Genomic DNA, 17008 nt, shown 5'->3' with positions numbered 1-17008 from the left:
TCCAATAACCTAAGTACCTGTGAGTACAGACCTAAGGGCAGGATCTCAGTGACTGTTGCTGTTGTTAACCCTTGACGCACTAAGACTAAGGCATGCCTGGCCTGGAACATTGCTTATGGTGTCCCAGAGCTGTCTATTCCCTGAGTTATTGCTAAAGATACTTTTCTAAGTAGTATTTTCAGAAGAAAGGGCATCCACTTATCACTGTTAGGTGTTTTGGAGTATCCCACAACTCCCTTTGCCCTATCCAAGTTATCCAGCAATAAACTTTAAAAAAGGCAACCCCTAGACTATTCTTTGTGCTTGAAGTGTGGATGCCTCTGTGTGCCTGGCTGCCTTCACACTGTTGGGAAAGAGAACCTGGGAAAAGATAGCGGGACCAGCCAGAGGGTCTGTGCTACATTTTAAAAAAATAGTCTGAAGATATCTGAATACTGATATTTCCTCGCTGACTTCTCCAACGTGAAATGGAATTTGGTATCAGACGTGTCTTCTCCCTGATGCAGAAAATTAATTAGTTACAGGGATTTGGTGGCTGATGGATTCAGTGAGGGTCCCTCAGAACCCACTAACTCTCTCCATCACCTGTTAAGCTCTGGGTGTGATGATGGTCACCGAGCTGACATTGGTGGCCTCTGCTAATCACCATTCATCCTCCATGTCAAATGGAAAGCAGAGACTGTGGGGGCCTCTTTGTCTACCTGGCACTGCAGGCTCCCTCGTGCACAGGATGTGATGGATGGCTTTTCCTGTGATATGGTGAATGGGTCATACAAGAGCCCTCTCCCCTCCTGCAGACTTCTCCATGAACGTGCTTCTGCACTGGAATCTTGCAGACTGCAATAGGTGATAAATGGACCACTACAGTGCTGAAAAATACTCTTTGCAGCCAAGGTGCTCCACTTTTTCTGTTGGGCCTGAAATATCAGTAGACTTTCTAAGACTGCAACATGGTATGTTTACCATTTCAACACATTCAAGTTTGCTAAAAATTTACTTCAGATCTAAACCGTCAGCTGTATTTCTACCCATAACAATCCAAGCATGGTACTATCTACTAGTGATCAACTTATTATCGGCAAAGCCGATATATCTTGGGCCGATATGCACTTTGCCCGATATATCGGAATCGGCCGTTTGATTTACCGATATTGCCGATATTTCGGGAAAGTGCATGTACCGGGGTGATGCCTGCAGCTAGAGGCATCACCCCGGAACTGGTGTCCAAAGCCGACGGTCGGCTGTCTTGTAATGACAATCAATGCAGCTAAGAAGCCGCTCGGCTGTCATTCCAAGGAGTGGGTGGGGACGGTGGGGACGTCCCCCCCTCCCGCCGCCTTCCGCGGCTCGCCTGGTTCTCCTGTCCCACCGGGAGACCCGGGCATCCTATCTTCACCGCCGCCATCTGACCTGGTCTCCATCTGCACCGCCGCTGTCTGACCGGGTCTCCATTTCTTTGAATTCGGCCCCGCCGAGTACCCGGAAGTGATGTCATGACATGACATCACTTCCGGGTACTGGCGGTGCCGAATTAAAAAAAATGACAGCATTCAAAACCAACTTGGCATATTGAATGCTTTTAAGTGCAGAGGAGGGGTTTGGGGTCTTTTAGACCCCCAGATCCCTCCACCACAGTACCTGTAGACATTAAAAAATATATATCTTTTTTTTTTAATGTCCGAAAATATCGGCAGAATATCGGTATCGGGGGTAAAAAAATGATATCGGTCGATCAAAACTATCTACACTAGCTACAGTACCTCAACCAGGGTTCCTCCAGATCTTACCAGGGTTTCTTTGAGCTGGGGTTGATTAACCTCCCATTTCATGGTGCCTCCAATAGTTGCAGGGCCAAAGCCACTTGGCAAAGCCATCAGCATGGCACCAATTATCTTTTTAGCTGTTTGTAAAGGTGGCATTCTGGCCACCTTTGTAGGGGCATTTTTCTCCATTAACCCCTAATAAATTGTTGTTATCAAAGTTTCCCCAAAGTCTGAAAATCATTTTAGGAGTTTCTCTGGGGTAAAAAGGTTGAGAAAGGCTGGTCTACAGAAACTGTGTCAGCTTTGCCTGCTAAAGCCAACCCTTAAATGATAGGCGCACTTTAAAACAAAGTTCACGTTTCTTCTGTTGCCCTTTCCCTAAATTAACCTAACCTAACCCACCCTCCCCTTCCAGATATGCATATTTACCTCCATCTAATGACCACGGTCCCTTTGTTTTTTAACATCAAGTGGCGTGAGTCTTCACTGTCTTGGGTGTGACTCGGCATTACAGCCCTGTAGACTTATTTGGGATAGTCTCCAGCCTTGGGACACAATCATATTCATGTTTATTCATATCCAGCCCCAAGACACAGCCTTATAAAAGTCTATGGGGGTTTAAGATGGTAAAGTCTCAACATCCCTGCCCACACAAAAGTTCTTGGTGGAAGTCATCTGCAACAGTCATAGAACTGACCTATGTGTCGTTGTTGTGTCTCCTAGGTGTGGTTCCAGAATCGAAGGGCAAAGTGGAGAAAAAGAGAGCGGTTCGGGCAAATGCAACAAGTACGAACTCACTTCTCTTCTGCCTATGAGCTGCCACTACTGACGCGAGCTGAAAACTATGCCCAGGTAATTCGTGTTTCCTCATATTCTGCTGTGTGCTGTATATAAAAACACCTAGATCAAGGTTTCTCAACCAGTGTTCCATGGAACACTAGGGTTTTTCCACGAGTTAAGTAATGAGCAATTTCTGCCTCTCAGATAAGTTCCCACTGACATCATTGATCTTTTTAGCTATCTATAAGGGGGTAATTCTTCCCAATGACTACAAGAGTAAGGAGTATTCTATCCACTGATCATTACACTAATGTATCATGAGTTGTAGATATAGTCATTTTTAGCAGGGGTTCCCTGAGACCGGAAAGTTATTTCAAAGGTTCCTCTGTGTTGAAAAGGTTGGGAAAGACTGGCCTAGCTAGTAAGCCAGTCAAAGGGATAACTTCCAACCATGGGCGTCCGCAAGGGGGGGAAAGGGGGGTAGGTCCCCCCCTGGAAATTTCCTGGCCTGCTCTAAGAGGGGGATCAATGGGTAACCCAGGCCTGGTCTGGTCTAAAGGGGGATCTTTGGGGTCCCTGCTCTAAAGGGGATCTATGGGGGACCCTGTTCTGGCCTGCTCTAAAGGGGGATCTATGAGGGATCCTGGCCTGGCCTGCTCTAAAGGGGGATCTATGGGGACCCTGGCCTGGCCTTCTCTAAAGGGGGTCATATTGGCTAAACATGTATGTATATATATATATATATATATATATTCTTTGCAGGAAGAGCCTGGAGTACCTGGTGGTGCAGGAAAACCTAGTAGCATGGGGAATATAGGTGAAAAGGTAAGACTAAAGAGGGATCTATGGGGATCCTGACCTGGCCTGCTCTCAAGGGGGATCTATCAGGACCCTGCTCTAAATGGGATCTATGAGGGACCCTGGCCTGCCCTGCTCTAGGGATCTATGGGGGCGAAAAGGGGCAGAGCATTGGTGACCTTAAAATTATGCCCCCCCCCCCTTAAAAAACTTCTGCAGATGACCATGCTTCCAACCAGTACTGTGCTACTAAGCCAGATATGGAGGCAGGATGCAAACAAACCCCCATGTTGCAACCAACAGATATTCACCAAGTTATGTATAGAGCAACAGAGAGTCAACATCTACTTACTGAGCAAGATAAAGAGTATTTACATAACAAAAACACATAACTACTGAGCCCAGGGCTTTTTTTCAGCTGGAACTTGATGAAACTCAGTTCCACCACCTCTGGCTCAGGCCCTCTGCTCCCTGCTCTCTGCTATCACTTGTAAACACAGAAGCCTGGCTTCTGTGTTTACAAGTGACAGCTTGTCTTACCATGGCTCCTACAGATCTGATCTCCTGAGCGGCTCCCACTGAGTGCAGGATGGAGACAAGGGAGATGCAGGTGCCCGAGGTGCAGTGAAGATGCCAACACCCCCATTGCATAATCTCCTTGCCCAGGGTCACCTACAGTGTGAGGGAAGGTACTAGAGCCTGCTGGGTTCTTTAGCTTAATACAACAACAAAAGTAAGACTTGTGGAAGATGGTGGAGCTTTTAAGGAGGGCGGAGAAGATGGGGGTAGTAGTGGGGGAGGTTGCATGCAGAGGCCAGGTCAGGGTCATGGTTGAGTTTCTGCACCTATTTCTTGAGAAAAAAAAGCCCTGACTGAGTCTACCTACTGAGCCAGGCAGAGAAGCAACATGCCCGAGTGTCAGTAGGTTGCCATATCTACTGAGCCAGATAGAGACACAGCATATGAGCAGGACCAATCTAATAAGCTAGACAGAGACAGCATGTAACCAGCATGTATCTACTGAGCCAGATACAGAGGTAACATACGTGATAGAGAATTAGCAGGTAACCAGGACCTATCTAATGAGCCAGATAGAGATGCAACGAACAACTGGCCCCCATATACTGGGTCAGATCCAGTGCTGTATTTTGTCCATAGGCCAACAAGGCCCAGGCCTAGGGCGGCAGTTTGCAGGGGGGCAGCAAAAAAGCCAACCCCCCCCCCCCCCTCCACCTGAGACTCTTTTGGCCACTGGTTACTAGAGTTGCCTCTCCCACCTCTCTCTCACCCCCTCCTCTCACTCACTCCCCCTCTCTCTCTCCCCCCCTTTCTCACCCCTCCTCTCTCTCTCACCCCTCCTCTTTCTCTCTCTCTCTCAACTCCTCCTCTCTCATCCCCCCTCTCTTTCTCTCTCTCTCACCCACTCTCTTTCTCTCATCCCCCCTTTCTCTTATCCCTCTCTCTCTCTCTCTTTCTCTCACTCTCTCTGCCCCCTCTCTCTCTCTCTCTCTCTCTCACCCCTCTCTCTCTCGCCCCCTCTCTCATACCCCTCTCTCATACCCCTCTCTCTCTCTCTCTCCCCCTCACCCACCCCCTCTCTCTCTCCCTCCCTCACCCATTCCCCCTCTCTCTCCCACCCCCCCCCTCTCTCTCCCACCCCTCTCACCCCCCCCCCCCCTCTCTTGAGATCTCAGGGGTTCATGCTGGGACGTGGAGTCCTTCTAATGTGGAGGGAGTCACATCCGTTAAAAAGGAAGGAGTGGGGCAAATTTACATAGGAGGGGGAAGGATGCGCCCAATTTCAGTCTTGCCTAGGGCGGCACAAAATCAAAATACACCACTGGTCAGATCTAGAGGCACCATGTAACCAGCACCTACCTAGTGAGCCAGATAGAGAGGTAGCAGGTAACAGGGCCTATTCTTGTAAGCCAGATACAGACAGCATGTACCCTGGGTCTGTCTACTGAGCCAGATAGACAAGCAGCATAACAGACAGAGAGTCAGCATGTAACCAGAACCATTCTATCAAGTTAGATACAGAGACAGCAGGCAACCAGCACCAATCTAGTGAGCCAAGTAGGGATACAACAAGAAGGTGGCACCCATCTACTGGGCCACCTAGAGAAGCAACTTGTAACCAGGACCAATCTACTGAGACAGATGTAGAGTCAGCAGGTAACCAGGGCCTATCTAATGAGCCAAATAGAGAGTAACTGGCATCCATCTACTGGGTCAGAGAGGCAGCTGGAAATCAGCACCCATTGATAATCTCACTTCCATCGAGCTGTAACATAGGAAAGTTCATGCAAAACCTTAGGAAATGCCGCAAAGTCTAACTTGGCACAAAACATGTAACCAACGCCAAAACATCAGTCATGTGATTATAGGCAGATCCATAAAACTAAATATTATATTGACATAATACATGAAAAAGCTCTAAATAAATGACAAATACCAGTATGTAACAGATGGTTGGATTAGGAATTATTATGAATTATGTTTTAAATCATGGAAGCCCCCACTTTGATGTAGGTGTGCTTTAAGAAGGGCTGGCACATTAAGAGCAGTTGATGAGTCAGGATGACATTTCCACAACTCCTGACATCCCGACCATTTCTTCATTTCATCACCAGGCAGTCAGAGAGGAGTCAGGGGAGAAGAATGAGCTGGAACAGCGGGAGGAGAGGTCAGATGTTTGATGAGCAGGAGAGCTCTGTTCTTCCATCCACATCTGGAGCCTGGTCCTCCTGCATTCCGCACACTCCCCTCCACTCCCTCCTCAGGGATGGGGGGGCCATCTGTGAAATATGAACCCCAGACTGACTGGACCGGGAGATGTCACAGAGGCCCCCCATCAATGGTGGGCACAGACAGGAGCCACCGGGGAAGGGGACACACATACCTTCCAGAGAGGATCATATACACTCATTACTTTATTCATCTGATGCACCGATCTATAGAAAATACATTTATCTGATAGTTCTATCTATCTATCTATCTATCTATCTATCTATCTATCTATCTATCTATCTATCTATCTATCTATCTATCTATCTATCTATCTATCTATCTATCTATCTATCTATCTATCTATCTATCTATCTATCTATCTATCCATCCATCCATCTATCCATCCATCCATCCATCTATAGAACTATTTTACACGATGTATATAGCGCCAACAGTTTGCACAGCGCTTTACAACACAAAGGCAGACATTAAAAATAGATACAGGAGAAATCAGAGGGTCCTGCTCGTTAGAGCTTACAATCTATCTATCTATCTATCTATCTATCTATCTATCTATCTATCTATCTATCTATCTATCTATCTATCTATCTATCTATCTATCTATCTATCTATCTATCTATCTATCTATCTATCTATCTATCTATCTATCTATCTATCTATCTATCTATCTATCTATCTATCTATCTATCTATCTATCTATCTATCTATCTATCTATCTATCTATCTATCTATCTATCTATCCTAACGTGTCAAAAGTATTGGGACACAAAGTCTTAGCTGTTATAGCTGCAATGAGTGGGTCAACTCAATATTGAACCCTATGGTAGAGTTTCCCAACCAGGGTTCCATAGATCCCTAGGGTTCCTCCAGAGGTTGCTAGGGGTTCCTTGAGCAATGACCAATTTCTGCCTCCCAGATAAGTTCCCACTAACACCATTCATCTTTTTAGCTATCTGTAAGGGGGTATTTCTTCCCAATGACCCAGGGGAGTAACTACAGGGGTTGCAGGGGTTGCAATTGCTACCGGGCCCCATGCTCCAGGGGGCCCAGTAGCAAACCAGTGGGTGAATTTCCAGGATCTCACTTGCAACCGGGCCCTGGCATTGCACCACTGTGGAGAGGCCCCAAGATTGCAGGAAGGGGGCCCACTGCAGAACTTGTGAAAGGATCCTGCTGCGGGACCATAATAAAAGGCCATGCAACGAGAGTAAAGAGCCCCAGGATTAGTAGGAAAAGCCCCGGGCTTGAAGGGAAGGGCCCCGGACAGGGGTTTGGGGGGCCTTTCAGGGTTTCTTGCATCGGGGCCCTGAAGGTTCTAGTTACGCCTCTGCAATGACCATAAGTGTAAGGAGCATTCTTCCCACTGACTATCACACTATAGTATCATGAGTTGTAGATAAAGTCATCTTAAGTAGGAGTTCCCTGAAACCGGAAAGTTATTTCCAGGGTTCCTTTGTGTTGAATAGGTTGAGAAAGGCTGCCCTACGGACTAAGACTGGGATGCTATTAAAGTTCATGTGCGAGTAAAGGCAGGTGTCCCAATACTTTTGAAAATATAATCTATCTATCTATCTATCTATCTATCTATCTATCTATCTATCTATCTATCTATCTATCTATCTATCTATCTATCTATCTATCTATCTATCTATCTATCTATCTATCTATCTATCTATCTATCTATCTATCTATCTATCTATCTATCTATCTATCTATCTATCTATCTATCTATCTATCTATCTATCTATCTATCTATCTATCTATCTATCTATCTATCTATCTATCTATCTATCTATCTATCTATCTATCTATCTATCTATCTATCTATCTATCTATCTATCTATCTATCTATCTATCTATCTATCTATCTATCTATCTATCTATCTATCTATCTATCTATCTATCTATCTATCTATCTATCTATCTATCTATCTATCTATCTATCTATCTATCTATCTATCTATCTATCTATCTATCTATCTATCTATCTATCTATCTATCTATCTATCTATCTATCTATCTATCTATCTATCTATCTATCTATCTATCTATCTATCTATCTATCTATCTATCTATCTATCTATCTATCTATCTATCTATCTATCTATCTATCTATCTATCTATCTATCTATCTATCTATCTATCTATCTATCTATCTATCTATCTATCTATCTATCTATCTATCTATCTATCTATCTATCTATCTATCTATCTATCTATCTATCTATCTATCTATCTATCTATCTATCTATCTATCTATCTATCTATCTATCTATCTATCTATCTATCTATCTATCTATCTATCTATCTATCTATCTATCTATCTATCTATCTATCTATCTATCTATCTATCTATCTATCTATCTATCTATCTATCTATCTATCTATCTATCTATCTATCTATCTATCTATCTATCTATCTATCTATCTATCTATCTATCTATCTATCTATCTATCTATCTATCTATCTATCTATCTATCTATCTATCTATCTATCTATCTATCTATCTATCTATCTATCTATCTATCTATCTATCTATCTATCTATCTATCTATCTATCTATCTATCTATCTATCTATCTATCTATCTATCTATCTATCTATCTATCTATCTATCTATCTATCTATCATTATTATTAATATAATACAGGATTTATATAGCACCAACAGTTTGCGCAGCGCTTTACAATATGAGGGAAGACAATACAGTTCCAATACAATTCAATACAGGAGGAATTGGAGGGCCCTGCTCGTTAGAGCTTACAATCTAGAAGGGAGCGTCAGGTGAAACAAAAGGCAATATCCGTGGGGGAGGAGCTGATGTAGAAAATGGAAGTATTGTTGTTAGGTGTGGGTAGGATAGGCTTCTCTGAACAGGAAGGTTCTCAGGGATCGTCTAAAAGCTAATAGAGTAGGAGATAATTGGACAGATTGGGGTAAGGAGTTCCATAGGATTGGAGAGGCTCTGGAAAAGTCCTGGAGGCAAGTATGGGAGGAGGTGACGAGGGAGCTAGAGAGCAGGAGGTTTTGAGATCTATCTATCTATCTATCTATCTATCTATCTAATCTATCTATCTATCTATCTATCTATCTATCTATCTATCTATCTATCTATCTATCTATCTATCTATCTATCTATCTATTAGTCTTAGATCCCCCCCCCACTAGACTCGCTTCTCTTTGGAACGCTGACAGTGGGATCTTTACACCTCATTATTCGGGGTCACCCCTCTGTCATTGTCAGTAGGATAGGGCTCACATTATATAGAATGTATTAATTGGGTGGGAAGGTGAGCCTTCACCCTCTAAGTGAAACATCACTTTTTGGTAGACCGGCCCTTTATGTCACTTCTTCGGCTTTGTTATATTTTAAAGTAACAATTTTTTTTTGTATCGTTTCCTTGCAACCCCACAAAGTGCATTCAATGTTTAATGTGGTCTTGGTGTTCGTGAGGTGCTTTGGGGTCATTCCAGGTCTTATTATAATGGAACGGTTTTCAGGGAAATTCGTGGTTTCCAGTTACACTCCTTAATGTATTCTACCAACCAGACGAAGATGTAAATTCCGAGGACACTGAGTGGCAGAGAACGCAGAGAAGAAAGGCGAACGCGGACTTAATAGGCTCTCATTATTTTACATCGCCAGCCGTTCGGATCCTGTAAATATTAAAGAAGAAATCCAGAATACAAAGAAGAGATTGTTCTATAATGAGGAGGTGCCTTTATCACAAAAAACAACCAGTTAAAGTGGAACTCCGGACACATTTTCTTTTTAGGTTTGGAAAACTCCCAGATTAGAATGGCAGCACAGCTGCAGTAGCCAGCTACACACTGTGCAGATCGAGGCTGTGTCTGTAAGAGAATCCAATCTCACCTATGAGCTGTGTGAGGAGGAGTAGATCTGCTAAGGGCCCAGGCTGTGTGCAGTATGGGGATGGAAGAGGAGTTCTAATCAGTGTCTTGCCAACAGTGATGCTGTCCTCTTCTCTGCTGAAAACAGTACACTGCCCTGCTGAGCCCTGTCCTCTGCCTCACTGACCCCTAACTTCTGCCCTGATAACGCTTGTTCTCCACGCTGCTGACCCATCATTTGCTCTGCTGAGCCCTGCCTCTGCTTTTCTAACTCTTGCACACTCCCCTGCTGACCCATATTCTCTGTCCTACTGACTCTTGTACATTCCCCTACTGACCACTATCCTCTGCCCTACTGACTTTTGTACACTCCCCTGCTGACCCCATTCTCTGCCCCACTGATCCCTATCTTCTGCCCTACTGACTTTTGTTCACTCCCCTGCTGACCCCTATCCTCTGCCCTACTGACCACATGCCCACTGCCCTACTGACTCTTATACACTCCCCTGCTAATCTCTCATCCTCTGCCCTGCTGATGCCTTGTACAATGCCCCGCTTACCCCTGTACACTGCCCTGCTGCCCCTGTACACTACACTGCTGCCCCTATACACTACCCTGCTAACACCTGTACACTGACCCCTGTACAATTCCATGCTAACACCTATACACTGCCAGGCTATTCCTCTGTACACTGTCTTAAAAACTAATGGCCTCTATACACTGCCCTTCTGATTCCTATACACTGCTCTGTTTATCTGTCATCCTCTGGCCTGCTGCCCCATGTACACTGCCCTGCTGCCCCTGTACACTGCCCTGCTGTCCCTGTACACTGCCCTGCTGCCCCATGTAAACTGCCCTGCTGTCCCTGTACACTGCCCTGCTGTCCCTGTACACTGCCCTGCTGCCCTATGAACACTGCCCTGCTGCCCTATGTACACTGCCCTGCTGCCCCATGTACGCTGCCCTGCTAACACCTGTACACTGCTCTGTTTCCCCCCAAAAAAAACTAACCTGCTGCCCCTGTACACTGCCCTGCTAACGCCTATACACTGTCAGGCTATCCTCCTATACACTATATTACAAACTAATGGCCTCTGTACACTGTCCTACTGACTCATATACACTGCTCTGCTGACCTCGCATCCTCTGCCCCCTCACATTTTTTGCTGCACCCCCAAATCAGACACACACATCTGGCCCGGCTGCAGTGTTGAACAGCACAATGCACTGCCTGACATTCCAGTGCAACTTGGCCTGGTGTGCTGCGATAAAATGCAGCATGTCTGCATTTTTGTGCAGCGCTAGACTACGTTGCAGAGTGAAAGGGACACATAGGAAACAATTGTTTCCTGGGTGTTCCTGCGGTGGCAGACGTTTTACCATGCGGTAAAACGTCTGTCACCGCATATCGTGTGAACTGGCCCTCATAAGCAGTTACAGCAAACTTATTTCCCCTTTTGGGATAAAGGTTTTACATGAATAAACATAAGCTGATCATTGTAAGCACCCCTATCAGTGTTATATGATTTGTCCCATCCCTGTAACTTTTACATTCTGCTGGAGAGCTTGATCTTTTGAAAAACAACAGACTTAATGGCCAGATCACCAGATGGAAATAGAAGAAAGAAAGAAAGAAAGAAAGAAAGAAAGAAAGAAAGAAAGAAAGAAAGAAAGAAAGAAAGAAAGAAAGAAAGAAAGAGAAAAAGAAAACTAATGCAGCTTTCTCATCTAAGAATTGGTCAACGGCAATATAATAAATGTTTGCTTTTGAGTTTAATACGACTTTAAATACATAAAAATACATATTTCTGGGTTGTGAATGAAGTTCAGGAAGGTGATTCAACGTGAGACTGAGATGAAAAACATGAGAATATCAAGAGAAAAAGGAAAGAATCAATCTAATTGCACAAAGCAAGGTCCATAATGCCATGGATGAGCGAGTTTGGGGTGGAAGAACTTGACTGGCCTGCACCTCAACCCGATAGAACACCTTTGGGATGAATTCGAGTTCAGACTGCGAGCCAGGCCTTCTCGTCCAACATCAGTGCCTGACCTCACAAATGCACTTCTGGAAGAATGGTCAACCATTCCCATAGACACCCTCCTAAACCTTGTGGACAGCCTTCCTAGAGGAGTTGAAGCTGGTAAAGCTGCAAAGGGTGGGCCAACTCAATCTTGAAGTCAGATAGAGCCTGCCTCATTTCCTAGATGGAGGACGTCCAGCATCATTTAGCCCTTTCCTCCACATTTGGTTAGAGCTCCTCTTTACCGAGATGAGAAGAGGAGGTGTTCTGTAGTGCTAATCAGGAGCAAGCAGCCTAGGACAGGAAGTGTGTTACTGGCGGGATCATCAGCAAAGGAGACAAAAAGCCTGAAAAAAAAAAATGGATGCAGCCACATCTAAGGACTGGTTCTTGGGTTTAGATACACTTAAAGTGGAAGTAGACTTTGCTAGATTGTTTGTACCTATCAGTAACGGCTGGTGCTCCATGGGCCGGGGGGGCAGTGTCAGACGGACGGCACCATGCACCCCCCCCCAAACTGGACCACACCAGGCCGCACAGCAGGACAGGACCACGGCAGGGGGCAGGACATTACAGGACCCGGCTCACTCACCCTGCCTGGACATCTGCAGCAGCAGGCGGCGGCGGCTTCTTCCTCCTGTCTTCTGCGTCCCCTCCCTCCTCCTCCATGCCCAATAGCATGGCTTCTCCTTTCAGCCAGTCTGGAAACGGGTCTCAGAATCAGCTTCCTGATTGGCCAGGAGGAGGATCCGTGTGACAATAGCAAATTTTCATTCGCTATTGTCACAAAACTGGGTGGGCTCGTGGTGCAGTGCTCTGTGCCCCGAGCCCACCCTTTTTTTTAGCCTATTAGAGCCTCTGGCTCTAATCACATGGTTAAAAAAAAGCCCCATTAAACTCCATGTGTCCAGTGCCCCGCATGTAGATTAGGGGGCCGGATGCATGGATAGGGGGGGCGGCGCCCCTGCGCCCCCAATGGACCAGCCGCCACTGGTACCTATAGGTACTTTAAGTATCTCCTAAGTGTGAACCGTTTAGTAGATATTTACTGTATATGCAGCCAAAGACGTCATCGATGCATGCGCTCTGAAGGAACGGCCGCCCGCGCCGTTCCTTCAGAGCCCCGTGCCGTGACCGGCGGCTCCTGCGCACATGGGCGGGGGAGTGATGTCAAGAGGATCCGGCCAGTCACACAGCCGGAGTCCGCAGACCTGGAAAGAAGACGGGTGAAGATGGATGCGGCCTCCAGCGGTGACAACGAGGGCTCCGTTTGCAGTTAAATTTCACATATTGTGCTAGTATGCATTGCATACTAGCACATTATGCCTTTACTTTGCAGGTTAAAAAAAAAAAAAAAAAAAAGCAGCGCTTTACCACCTCTTTACAGTTCTTTAGATCCAAAAATGAAAAAATACAAATTTTTTTTGCTTGCTTTTACAGCACATGATAAAAGATGAAGGATCACCAGTAGAGAACGGGAATATTAATGATGGCTGCCTGGACGCACTCCCTATGGAATGCTGGGACTGCGCTATGTAATCCATCAGTGACATCGGAAATCTAGAGGTAGCGTGCTCTGCCTGAGCCGCGCGCTTCACTACTACGCACATTATGGATGAGACGTTCACCTTTGGGCTTATAACAGGAGCCTCCAAATCGTCTGACTCTGAATTATTTGTACAGGGGCTCGGAGGAACGGGATATATGACAGCCGGGAGTAGTCAGAAAACATTCATTATAAGTCCAACTATAAAATCTAAATCCTCTTAAAGGGAAAGTATGATGCTGGTGTTTTCATTAAAAAAAAAATAATTATAAATTAATTAATTTTAATTAATTAAAAATAAAAACACATTATTAATTATTGTTTTACGGTTTGTTTGAAATTCTTTCTGGACATCTGCACGACGAAAAATTTTGTTTTGTTTGGTTTCACTTAGATTCATTAATCTAGTTATTTCGTTTCGGTAAGTTCAGTTGATTCGTTCAATTCCTATTTAGGATTCGTATTCGGAAATTCATATTCGGAATTGGTTTTATGTCTTTTTTCAAATTTTTGTAGAATTTACTGTTTTTTTTTCCGATTCGAAACGTTCGAACACACACACACATCATAGGTTGAACTGGATGGACTGATGTCTTTTTTCAACCTCACTAACTATGTAACTATGAATCGGTTAAATCAAAAATTTTAGATTTTTTTTTTCGATTCGAAGGCGGAAAAGTGAACAACCAAAAGAAAAATCTTCATCAAATGATTATAATGACTGTTTAAATCACCTTTGGCTTAACCAGTTCTGGACCGGAAGGATTTGCCCCCCTTAATGACCAGGCCATTTTTTGTGATTCAGCACTGCGCTAGTTTAACGGAAAATCAGCAGTCGTGCGACGCTGTACCCAAATAGAATTGATGTCCTTTTTTTTCCCACAAATAGAGCTTTCTTTTGGTGGTATTTGATCACCTGTGCGATTTTTATTTTTTGCGCTATAAACAAAAAAGAGCGACAATTCTGGGAAAAAGAACAATATTTTTCACTTTCTGCTATATAACATTCCCCCCAAAAAATTAAAAAATTAATTTTTTTCACCCTTTTAGGCCAATTTGTTTTCTGCTACATATTTTTGGTAAAAAAAAAAAAAAAAATCACAATAAGCGTATTTTGATTGGTTTGCGCAAAAGTTATCGCATCTACAAACTAGGGGAAAGATTTATATCATTTTTATTAACTTTTTTTTTTTTTTTACTATTAATGGCAGCGATCAGCGATTTTTAACGGGACTGCGACATTGCAGCGGACAGATCGGACCCCTAACTGACATAGGCTCAATTCCAGAGGTATAGCACCCCCTGTTCCCTCCCCCAAGGAACTCCCTCACTTGGTAGGTGTGTCCCAGTTCCAGGGTTAAAGCACTTCTTGTCCCCCCCCCCCCAAGGAACTCCCTCACTTGGTAGGTGTAGGCTCAATTCCAGAGGTAAAGCACCTCCTGTTCCCTCCCCCAAGGAACTCCCTCACTTGGTAGTTGTGTCCCAGTTGCAGGGTTAAAGCACTTCTTGTCCCCCCCCCAAGGAACTCCCTCACTTGGTAGGTGTAGGCTCAATTCCAGAGGTATAGCACCTCCTGTTCCCTCCCCCAAGGAACTCCCTCACTTGGTAGGTGTGTCCCAGTTCCAGGGTTAAAGCACTTCTTGTCCTCCCCCCCAAGGAACTCCCTCACTTGGTAGGTGTGTCCCAGTTCCAGGGTTAAAGCACTTCTTGTCCTCCCCCCCTTCACTTGATAGGTACGGTCCAAAAGCACTCCTCTTTCTCTTCTTGTTCATCTGGTGGTGGGCAGGTCCTGAAAGCTTCAGTAAATTGTAATAACCTGGCATCATTCTCTGGAGCATCCTCCTGTGAGTAAAAGGCCTTGATGACTCACCCAAGGGGGCGTGTCCCTTGCTCCCTGGGCTCACAGGAAGCGGGCTGAATGAATGACGTTGAACCATGTTGGGCAGCACTAGAGCATCAAAAGTGCTGATTGGCAGTTTGGCAGTTTTTGGGGGTTTTTTAACAGGAGGGAGGGGCATTAAAAAAAATAAATAAAACTGGAAATGGGTTTTAACCTTTAGCGCTTTTTTTGTATTTTTTTCTTACACATCTGTTATGTCTCCATTCCCTGCAGATTCAGAACCCGTCCTGGATTGGAAACAACGGTGGCGGCTCCCCAGTCCCAGCCTGCGTGGTACCGTGTGACACCGTCTCCTCCTGCATGTCCCCGCACACCCACCCGCACTCCGCCGGGGGAGTCTCAGAGTTCCTCAGCGTCTCGGGCCCCGGATCTCACGTCAGCCAGACGCACATGAGCGGGCTCTTCAGCACCGCCGCCATGGCATCTGGCTTAAATGGATACGACTTGAACACTGAGCCCGACCGCAAGAGCTCCAGCATCGCGGCACTCAGGATGAAGGCCAAGGAACACAGCGCCGCCATGTCTTGGGCCACATGACAGCGCTGCCCGTCAAACACTGACACTACTCTGGCCTCATGCCGCAGACTGGCGGTATATCATGGGGGCGCCCGCTACTTAGTTTCCCAAGGACTAGAAGCTAACCCTGCAACGTTTGAGATGTCCGCTTCCAAGAAAATAACGCTGGGATTGCTACAAAACGGTTTTCACCAGATAAAGACTGAGCGTGGTTTAAAATTACTGAGAATCCGGGTGAAAAAAATAAGTTAACAATCAGGGATCTCTTACCGTTATGGCACGGCGGTAATCCATTTTGAAACCCATCATCATTGATAAGCTCCTTCAAGGCACCAGATGACTCCTGTTTAGGCCATTGCAGGCGTCACACAACCGACCAAACAGCATTGGCGGGCTGAGATGCTGCCCAGATTGGCGCTGAGGCCAGGCTGGAAAGTACCTTAGGGTTACACGTTTTCCAAAGAGGCTTCAGGCTGGGCGGGATGTCGCTGCTAAAAGTCACGGAGACCCTGAAGAAGTTTGTTTTACTTTCTTGTTTGTAACAGTTGGGAATTGGATTGCTTTGCTGTTTTTGTTTTTTTTGTTGTGTCTCAGCATTGGGAGGGGTGCAGAACATCGAGGCTGCAGAACATCGAGGCTGCAGAACATCGAGGCTGCAGTTCATTTGGTCTCCTTTTGCTTGTCCCAATTCCACTCTCATAAAGTGTGAAAAATCACATAGCCTACCTATAGACATAAGACGGCAGTTGTAATAAATGTATCAATTTAAGTCAACAATGTTTCTCTTGTAAAATTGTGCATTTTTTAGTTTTCAGTTTAAAAAAATTAACAGTCAAAACTTTTTTTTCAGTTTTGGATGAAGTAGGGGGGGATTAAAACCACAATTTTTGCTGGTTTGTTGTCTCAACGGCGTAGATTCACCTGCTTCCCATTCCAAAATACACTATATTGTCAAAAGTATTGGGACGCCTGCCTTTACACGCACATGAACTTTATTGGCATCCCAGTCTTAGTCCGTAGGGTTCAATATTAAGTTGCCCCACCCTTTGCAGCTATAACAGCTTCAACTCTTCTGGG

The 17008-nt window shown here is 45.0% G+C and overlaps 1 protein-coding gene across 1 annotated transcript in view; it reads left to right on the top strand.

The window, feature by feature from the left end:
• Window positions 1–16703, top strand: part of ALX4 (ALX homeobox 4) — a 146309-nt gene extending 129606 nt beyond the window's left edge. Inside the window, exons 3-5 of the mRNA XM_082270309.1 lie at window positions 2487–2615; window positions 15629–16551; window positions 16584–16703. Of these exons, the coding sequence (XP_082126435.1) occupies window positions 2487–2615; window positions 15629–15952 (453 nt within the window). The 3' untranslated portion in view covers window positions 15953–16551; window positions 16584–16703. The remainder of the gene's footprint in view (window positions 1–2486; window positions 2616–15628; window positions 16552–16583) is intronic.
• Window positions 16704–17008: the final 305 nt, after the last annotated feature.

Source organism: Pelophylax lessonae (genome assembly GCF_965119305.1).
Source record: "Pelophylax lessonae genome assembly, chromosome: 10".
Classification (NCBI taxonomy): Eukaryota; Metazoa; Chordata; class Amphibia; order Anura; family Ranidae; genus Pelophylax; species Pelophylax lessonae.
The sequence above is the reverse complement of the archived record's forward strand: the minus strand, read 5'-3'. Positions and strand labels throughout refer to the sequence as shown.